The sequence below is a fragment of the Mirounga leonina genome, unplaced genomic scaffold, assembly GCF_011800145.1.
Source record: "Mirounga leonina isolate KUSES-001 unplaced genomic scaffold, KU_Mleo_1.0 Mir_150, whole genome shotgun sequence".
NCBI lineage: Eukaryota > Metazoa > Chordata > Mammalia > Carnivora > Phocidae > Mirounga > Mirounga leonina.
Window position 1 is genome coordinate 35,803,712 of NW_023270374.1, and position 8,738 is coordinate 35,812,449.

Here is an 8,738-nt window from a genome sequence, read left to right on the forward strand (position 1 = left end):
CTTACAGGTGAAAAGACTAAATGCCGTGTCCGAGGTCACACAGCAAACCGTTGGAGAGGCAGCTGTAGGAGCCCGTTTCCAACAGTCTCCTGCTCTGGCCATCATACCCCTCCCATGAAGTCCCTACAGAGGTGTCCGGGACATTAAAATATGTGGAGGAGCAGGGGTTTCCGGGTTCAGGGGAGGGCACCGATGTCGCCAGACCGGAGACGTTCCCTTCCCCTGGGAGTAGGGATCCGGCTGCTCGCTCTGGTAGCCAGGCCTGGGACCTGAAAGGGTTCATCCCACGTGGACTTTTTCTCGGCCCTTTAATGGTCGGCGTTTTCCAAAGGCCACCAATCCGCTGCAGATTCGTTAGTTAATGACAGTCTCTTCTGCCAATCGCCCTTCAGAAGCGCGTTTCCGCCGCCCAATACTGGTGCGCTGGGGGGTGGGTCTAGCAGTTGCGCGGTGACACGGCGCTCTGGCGCGTCCCATTGGCTGGATCAAACCCAAGCGAGCCGCTGATTGGCCGGTGCCGCCGGAGGGTTACAATTCAAACGCGGGCGGGCGGGCCGCCGGCCCTGCAGTTGCAGTAGTGCTCTCGGAGTTCCTGTCTCCCTCCCAGCGCCGCCCGGGATGGCCTCCCAGAACCGCGACCCAGCTGCCGCCAGCGTCGCCGCCGCCCGCAAAGGAGCCGAGCCCAGCGGGGGCGCCGCCCGGGGCCCCGTGGGCAAGAGGTGAGGAGTGTGGAGTAACACTGGCCGGGCCCGGCACGCCCTGGGCCTTGGGGTCCAGAGCTCGGACTTCCGGGCCCCCACCTCCTCCTGGAGCGGGTAAATGTGCGGGAGCGGGAGGGCACGCCGGGAGCTCGGGCTGCCCTTAGAGGGCCCCCCCGAAGGAGGACAGAAGGGGGAGGCACGCCGCCAGGATCCTCCGCGGGTGAGCCAAGATGAAAGGGTGCCTGGGACCCTCGGTGGCTCGGCGAGATAGGGAGGGGGAGTGGGGACGGAAGCGAGGAGAAACTGGGATCCGGCACAGGGAGGGAGACGTCTGAGAAGCCGAGGGGCTTAAGCACAAGGCAGAACCGTCCTGCCAGAGCCTGGAATTAGGAAGGGTGAGGACTCACTGGGACTCTGCGGTGGAAATGGGAGCGAGTGTGTCCCAGCTGAGTCTGGCCTCAGGGTGGGGGAGGCCTCCATGACAGCTCCCCCAGGGACTCTGGGGTGAGGGCAGAAGCACGGTGTGGAGCCCTGGCCCATCCGGACTCCCGGGTGACTCCCAACGCTTATGTTGCAGGCTACAGCAGGAGCTGATGACCCTCATGGTGAGTGACTACCTGCCCAGACCCCCAGGCCAATTGATCCACCCTCCACCTCCCCACTCACTTATCTGTAGCCTCCTTTCCTACATCAGGCTCTTTGCTAGAAACAGCACGGGATAAAAAGATGAGTCAGCTTTCCTCTCTTCTGGGAAGAAGCTAATAGACCCCACCTACACCTTTCTTTCCAGCAGTGTCTACTCCAGATCCCTCCCCCCCCACCCCCACCACCACCATGAAGTTCCCTCTAAAATACAGTTCCCCGAAGCCATGCAAGGCCTTCTTCTCTCTGCTGCCTGGCCCTGCTGCCCTGCCCTGAGATTTAACCACACCCAACTCTCCCCTTACTATTCCTAGGGAAGACGCCTGTCATACTTTTCAAGTAATTTTTCCTAGATGACCTTGTCTACTTTAACCCTGACTATCCAACTCAAATCCGTCAGTGCCGATATTCCCTATCTCCCTAGTCTGTGAATGAATAGTCTTGAGGCTTTGTATGTAACCAGCACTAACTAGCATGTCGAACTGAATTCCCAGCATCCAACAAGATTGGGGGCACAGAGCTGCTTTCTGTTTCTCTGCATAACCCTTCCCTCCTTAACACAGCCCAGTGCTCCTCCCCAAAGGGGCAGGTTCAGCCCCAAGAATTGAATCACTTCCTCAAAAAGCCCATCAGTTTGATCCAAATTTTGGATCAAAGTTTGATGAGCTTAAGGGGATTTCACCCACTGACCCCCAAAAGTGTACTGTGCAGCCCAGCAGATGTTGTTTCTTCCCCAGACGTCTGGTGACAAAGGCATCTCTGCCTTCCCTGAATCCGACAACCTTTTCAAATGGGTGGGGACCATCCATGGGGCAGCAGGCACAGTAAGTGCAGGGTGAGGTAGGTGAGTGTGACTTTGCGGGGTCTGGGGGCGGGGCTGGGGTGAAAACCAAGTGCAGGTCGGCGAGACTTTGAGCCTGGTTCGACACGTGCCTGTCCTGTTCTGGTGCTCTGAGCCCGGGGCCCTTGTGTCTCCCTCTGTCCAGGAAGACGTTGGGTTGAAAGCAGGGCTCTCCATCTCAGATGCCTATAGGGGCCCGAACAGAAAGAAGGATGGAGGGTACGTGAGGACTTTGGCCAGTGGGAGGGCACCAGTCTCAAGATGGCAGCTTCCCATTGCTGCAGATCTGGTTAAAGATGGGTCAGAAATCCAGGGGCGCCTGGCTGGCGCAGTCAGTGAACACGCGGCTCTTGATCTCAGGGTTAAACGTTCAAGCCCCGTGTTGGGTATAGAGATTACTTAAAAACAAAACCTTTTTAAAAAAACAAGTTCAGTGTGGCGCCCGAGTGGCTCAGTGGGTTAAGCGGTTGCCTTCCGCTCAGGTCGCGATCCCGGGGTCCTGGGATCGAGCCCTGCATCGGGCTCCCCGCTCGGCGGGAAGCCTGCTTCTCCCTCTCCCACTCCCCCTGCTTGGGTTCCCTCCCTCGCTGTCTCTCTCTCTCTCTCTGCCAAATAAATAAATAAATAAAATCTTTAATAGTAAAAAAAAAAAAAGGTGGCAGCATCTCAAGTGTCCATTCATGGACACAAAAGGGAATATTATTTAAAAAAACAACAACAACAAATTCAGGTGTATGTCTAAAATATCCTGATTTTTCCATGGCAGCAGCTAATGTGGCGGCTGACTAAAGCCCAGCTGTGGTAGTCCTCAGGATAGTCCTCGGGATGCCGGTTTACACCGAAGGATCACTGATGTCCCTACCAGATAGGAGAGAAAGTACCAGAGCCAGTATAACACTTTGTACAAACTTTTGTCAAGTCCCAGGCAAACTCAAAGGTCCTTACGAGCCCTTTACCGGGGCTTGGGTTGGGATATGAGGCTCAGGGTGGGAGGCTCACTCCCGCCCTCTGTTTCTCCAATGCCAGGTGTATGAAGACCTGAGGTATAAGCTCTCCCTGGAGTTCCCCAGTGGCTACCCTTACAACGCACCCACGGTGAAGTTCCTCACACCCTGCTACCACCCCAACGTGGACACCCAGGGGAACATCTGCCTGGACATCCTGAAGGACAAGTGGTCTGCCCTGTATGATGTCAGGACCATCCTGCTGTCCATCCAGAGCCTGCTAGGAGGTGACTTCTGAGACCAGCGCCTCCCCCTGAGACTGGGAACCTGTCGGGACCCCCCAACCCCACCCCCAGCTAGCCTCTTCTCCTACTTAACCATTCTCTTTCTTTCCATCCACAGAACCAAACATTGATAGTCCTTTGAACACGCATGCTGCCGAGCTCTGGAAAAACCCCACAGGTGGGTCCTTCATCCTTCTCGGGCACCGGGTGATCCCTCCCCAGTATTCAAAGGCTCCCTCAAACAGAAGGATCCTGGTGACTTGGGATTGTGTCCCGAGGACTGGGTTGGGGTGGGTGTCAACCCAGATAACCCAGTTCTACCTCGGCCTCGGTGTTTCTGATTTGCCTGTTTGCTGTAAAGTCAGAAAGCTAACTTTCTACATTAATGTAGGTTGAGGGACTTTTTAAGTAGAAAGCAAACTTTGTGTAAATGACTTGCTCACTAAGAACCCCAGTCACCTCCCCAGCATCCCTGGGAGAAGAACCCATCCAGGAGACCTCACCAGGCAGGCCGCAGCAGGAGGATCTGTTGTGTCGGGAAATCCTCCCCAGCTCCCCAGACTTCTCCCACCTTTGTATCCTTGCCTGCCCCCTTGCCCACTGTAACCCTTGTAACCTGATGTTACTGGGTCCCTTGTAACCTTGTCCCCACCACTCCCTGAGACCTGCCTGTTCTCTTCCAGCCTTTAAGAAGTATCTGCAAGAAACCTACTCAAAGCAGGTCTCCAGCCAAGATCCCTGACCATCCAGCCTCTCTCTTTGTGTTGTCTTTTTATTTTCTCCTTAGATAGTCTTTCTCTTCATTTCTGTCCAGGACTCTGTATCTTAAGCTGTGGTGTCATTTTTGTTTTGTTTCTGTTTTTTAAATTAAGTCTCCGGTTGAGCCCTTGTGATGAATATATTAAATAAATACATTGGGTTTTTTTTACAAGTTGCTTTGTCGTTACCCCAGGGTTGGGAGGGCTCAGGGTCGGTGGAGTAGAGTCCCAGCTCTTGCCCTGCTCCTCTTCCCAAAGCCTGGAGGCAGCTGACAGGCTGAGCAGCTGAGCAAGGGGGTGATGAGGATTCCTTCCCTTGTGACCTTAGTCATTTTATGACTGCATCTGTTTCCTCCTCTATAAGACGGTGTTACAGAATGCCTTTCTATCGAGTTGTGACATGTACCAGGAATGGTGGTGGATACTGGAGCTCTCCCGGCGGAATACAGATGAGGCTGAACCAGACCTTGAAGCAAAACAGCTGTAGCTGTAGGAAGAGTATATATGCACACCTGGGCGCACAGCAGGGGCTTGGGAGGTGAGGACCAGCCACCTACTCTCTCTGAGGGGGTGTTCTGGTCCTGAGACGGAGAAAGAAGGCACTCAGGTCACCCTACAGCAGGCCCAGGGTCTGGGAGACAGCCAGGGAACACCTCTTTCCTGCCAGAGACCCCAGGACAGCTCGACTCAGCCCTTACCCCAGGCCCCCCGAGGAATGGCTCCACACTCCCAGGAAGTACATTCACCTGCTCATCTCCACCAGTGGGTCCTCCAGCTGCTGCACCCACTGGCCCAGGCCCCCAGCCCTGAGGCCCTCTTGACACTGGCCTGCCACAGGCACCAGCAGGGGCAGGCAGGGGAGAAGAGCAGGCTAGGGGGGCACCTGGGTGGCTCAGTTGGTTAAGCAACTGCCTTCGGCTCGGGTCATGATCCTGGAGTCCCGGGATCAAGCCCCGCATCGGGCTCCCTGCTCAGCAGGGAGTCTGCTTCTGCCTCTGACCCTCCCTCCTCTCATGTGCTCTCTCATTCTCTCTCTCTCAGATAAATAAATTTTTTTAAAAATCTTTAAAAAAATAAAAAGAAGAGCAGGCTAGGGTGATGGCCCTGGTCCAGTCCCGCAAGATCTCCAGGGTGGACGGACACAACAGCCAGGTGCCCTCCAACATGGCCTGGGGGAGGGGGAGGAAGACAGTAGTGGAGGGCATCAGGAACGTTCTCACCTTCCTTTTGCTCCTGCCAGCCCAGGCTCCTTTCCTGCCCTGTGCCCCCACTGAGCAGGGGCAGTGGCAGGCAGGAAAGAAGTGGCCTGGCGGGTCTGGGATGGGATTTGGATGACCTCCCCGAGTCCTTCTCCTGAGGTGCTGTTAGCTCTCCCCTGGGGGTTTGGAGCAGTGCTGCCCAATCCAAGGTGCAGATAAATCGGCCAGGGGTCTACCCCAAATGCAAACTTGCATTCAGTCAGTCTGGGTGGGGCCTGAGGTCCTACCTCTCTCTAGAAATTAAAGGTGTAGAGCGGTGTTCTCAAGGTGTGGCCCTTTCACCTGGAACGTGGTAGAAATGCAGAGTCTTGGTCCCAACAAGCTCTCCAGGATTCTGATGCCCTCTCAACGTTGAAAACCCCTGGCTAGAGGATGTCCAGGAAGAGGGAGCTCAGAACCTGGCACTAGTGGTTCTTACTGGATGCTGGCCAAGGTGGGCGGACCTTTTTGCCTGCCTTAAGATGCCTCTCCACGTGGTCTTTGATCAAAGTGTTTGACACACACACACACACACCCGAGGATGGCCACATGGCCTGCCTTGTGTCAGACCCAGGGACTGACTGTAGTTCAGAACCAAGCAGAGTGTTCCTCGGAATTAAATTCCTGGCAGAAAGTAGAATTCTTTTACTAATAGGGTTGCTAAAAGGGGAGGGAGTCTGGGCAGCGGTGCAGACAGCTGCAGATGGAAGAAGTCAAGCAGAGACGAGTAGCTAGGAAATGGAGGTGACATTGAGACTCTGGCCTCCAGCCGGGACGCCTTAATATCCCAGTTTCATGAGCCAGTAAGTCCCTTTTTAAAGTCTTGTTTGCTTTAGGTTCCAGTACTTGCAACAAAAAGAAGCCTAGTTCAGTAAGTTTTAGAAGGTATCATTGTTCCCATTCACCCCATAAAATTACTGAGTGCCTACAAAGTAAAAGCCCTATGCTTGGGGCTGGGGATCAAGCAGGGGAAAGAACACGGTCCTGTCCTCAGAGGCTGAAGTTCAGGGGGCAGACAAGCATGTCAGTGGGGTAGAGTAAGTGCCATACAGAGGGGTGGTGAAGAGCTCAAACCCAGCAGTCCCCACACCACCCCCGTGCTACTTGCCTACACTTAGACTTAACCTCTCTGTAAAATGGAAATATTAGTAGCTACTTCATAGGCTAGATGGGCCTTGGAATAGTGCCTGGTGTACCGGGTAATAAATGTCACCTGCTAGTCTCACGTGTTACAAGAGCTCAGAGGTGGGGTGCCTAACGACGACCAAGAGGGTCAAGGAGGACTTTCTGGAGAAGGAGATGGAGTATGGAACACTGGCAAAGTAGCCTGGAAGTCAGGTCACATAGGTCGTGTAAGGCCTTTCAATTAAAGGCCTTTAAAATGCAGGGTTTTACCTTGAGGCAGCTAATGCAGCCTGGAGTAGGGCAGGGATGTGATCAGCTTTGGTTTCAGAAAGCTGCTTCTGGCTGCCGCCGGGGGAGTAAATGGCAGGGACGTTAACTACCTTCCCAGCAACGTGGTGAGCAATGGCGGGCGGCCTGAGCCACAACACCGAGTGGGCTCAGAGAGGAGGGATAAGGGTAAGGGGACAGAAGGAAAGTAGCAGGGCAGAGTAAATTACAAGCGGCAAGGGGGCTCCAGAACCCCTAGCTTAGGCCCATCCCTCAGGGTACCATCTCTGAGATAAGGGAGCACTGGAGAAGACGGTGAGGGGGATTTATCAGCTTCGGGCAGGACCAGTCTTAAGTACTCAGCACACAGGTAGAACAGTCAACAGGTACATGGGGCCACGGTTAAGAGCCTTGCTCTTGTTTCCACCAAATGTCCGCACCCCTGGCTACATCACCTCACTCTGCCTTGGTTTCCTCCACTGTAAAATGGGGAGAACACTATCCGACTGCCTCGAAGGTTGTTTGTACGAATGAGCCCTGCCTGCAAGGCACAGGGCCCAGCACACGGGAAGCAGTCCTAGTGACGAGGACTGATCCCGGCTGGAGATAAAAACTGGGGAACATGAATGGCTCAGCGAGGAGAGCCGAGAACACAAAGGACTTGGAGAGGGAGGACTGTGGCAAAGAATAACAGTACAGGCCAATGTTTCAAGGTGATAGTAGTGATATTAATAATAGCCTTTATTAAGTGCTTAGTATGTGCCACACTCTGTTCTAAGCGCTCTGCATGGCACACACTAACTCGTTCTCACAACCCTGCAAGGTAGGTACTGTCATTATCCCCATTTTACAGAACAGGAAACCGAAGCACAGAATGGTTTGTCACCAGCAATGACGATTCAAACTCTAAAAGCGAAATCACCACTGCACTGCGTTAGCTTGGCCCTGATGCCTGCTCTAACTGATGGTGTGTGCAAAGAGCTCTGGAAGCCAGTGGGAGCAGGGATCAAGGGACAAGAGGGTATCTGAGCTGGGTTGAGAATTTCGCCAGGCTTATTAGAGGAGGAAGGGCATTCCAAGGAGGGAGAACAGCATAAGCAAAAGCCCAAAGGCTTGAAAGCGCACCCCCACTGTCCAGAGCAGGAGCGATAAATTGCCCAGTGTGGCTGGAACCCGAGACGGGAAGGAGGGGAAAGGAATTTGGACTTGATTCTAGAAGCAAAGGGAGCCTTGAAGGTCTTTCAACAGGGGAGTAGCCAGGTCAGATTTCTTTTAGCTAGATCATGCTAATGGGCCCTGTGTTGAGGGCATTGGCCTGAGCTGGAGGCAGGGATCCAGGGTGGAGATGATGACGTCAGAACTTCCTTCCTGCCTTTTTTCCGCCCCCCCCCCCCCCCCCCCCCTCCCCTCTCCTGTATGGAGCACCTAGAAACGCCCAGAACAGACGAAGTAGAAAAAGTCAAACAGGAATGAATGCTGCCCAGAACGGATGAGAACGATGCTCACTTTCCCATCCCCAGCCCGGTAGCCTGCACCCAAGACCCAAAGGCTCCAGGGCCGCCTGGGTGGCTCAGTTGGTTAGGCGACTGCCTTCAACTGGGGTCATGATCCTGGAGTCCCGGGATCGAGTCCCGCATCGGGCTCCCTGCTCAGCGGGGAGCCTACTTCTCCCTCTGACCCTACCCCCTCTCATGTACTCTCTCTCTCTCAAATAAATAAATAAATCTTTAAAAAAAAAAAAAAAAAAAAAAGACCCAAAGGCTCCAGAAAGGAAGGACGGTGGGGAAGCAAAGGAGCCTCACCTCGGCATCCCCGGGGTTCCAGCCGCCTGCAGCGCCCTCACCCTACCCTCCATCCCCTGCACCCTCACCCCGACAGCTCCAAGCCCGCACCACCCCCCCCCCCCCCCCCCCCCCCCCCCCCCCCCCCCCCCCCCCC

At 54.7% G+C, this 8,738-nt stretch overlaps 1 protein-coding gene across 4 annotated transcripts; it reads left to right on the plus strand.

The window, feature by feature from the left end:
• Window positions 1-52: 52 nt before the first annotated feature.
• On the plus strand, window positions 53-4,884 carry UBE2C (ubiquitin conjugating enzyme E2 C). Of its 4 annotated transcripts, XM_035006416.1 has the most exons (7): window positions 53-719; window positions 1,279-1,306; window positions 2,081-2,171; window positions 2,840-2,856; window positions 3,075-3,210; window positions 3,531-3,590; window positions 4,096-4,884. In XM_035006416.1, the coding sequence occupies exons 1-7, from the start codon at window positions 619-621 to the stop codon at window positions 4,152-4,154; spliced, it is 492 nt and encodes a 163-aa protein (XP_034862307.1). In that variant the 5' UTR covers window positions 53-618; the 3' UTR covers window positions 4,155-4,884. The 4 variants fall into 4 exon arrangements, with proteins under 4 accessions (XP_034862307.1, XP_034862305.1, XP_034862304.1 ...); XM_035006413.1 differs by lacking the exons at window positions 2,840-2,856; window positions 3,075-3,210 and adding an exon at window positions 3,211-3,415 and having other exon boundaries at window positions 90-719; window positions 2,081-2,167; window positions 4,096-4,871; XM_035006415.1 differs by lacking the exons at window positions 53-719; window positions 2,840-2,856; window positions 3,075-3,210 and adding exons at window positions 804-921; window positions 3,211-3,415 and having other exon boundaries at window positions 2,081-2,167; window positions 4,096-4,870.
• Window positions 4,885-8,738: the final 3,854 nt, after the last annotated feature.

What these genes read in the sequence shown, in the direction of transcription:
- UBE2C (XM_035006413.1), top strand. Translation starts at nt 619, where the DNA reads ATGGCCTCCCAGAACCGCGACCCAGCTGCCGCCAGCGTCGCCGCCGCC. An exon ending in CGGGGCCCCGTGGGCAAGAG is followed by an intron (nt 720 to 1,278) that starts GTGAGGAGTGTG and finishes CTTATGTTGCAG; the next exon opens with GCTACAGCAGGAGCTGATGA. An exon ending in TCCATGGGGCAGCAGGCACA is followed by an intron (nt 2,168 to 3,210) that starts GTAAGTGCAGGG and finishes CTCCAATGCCAG; the next exon opens with GTGTATGAAGACCTGAGGTA.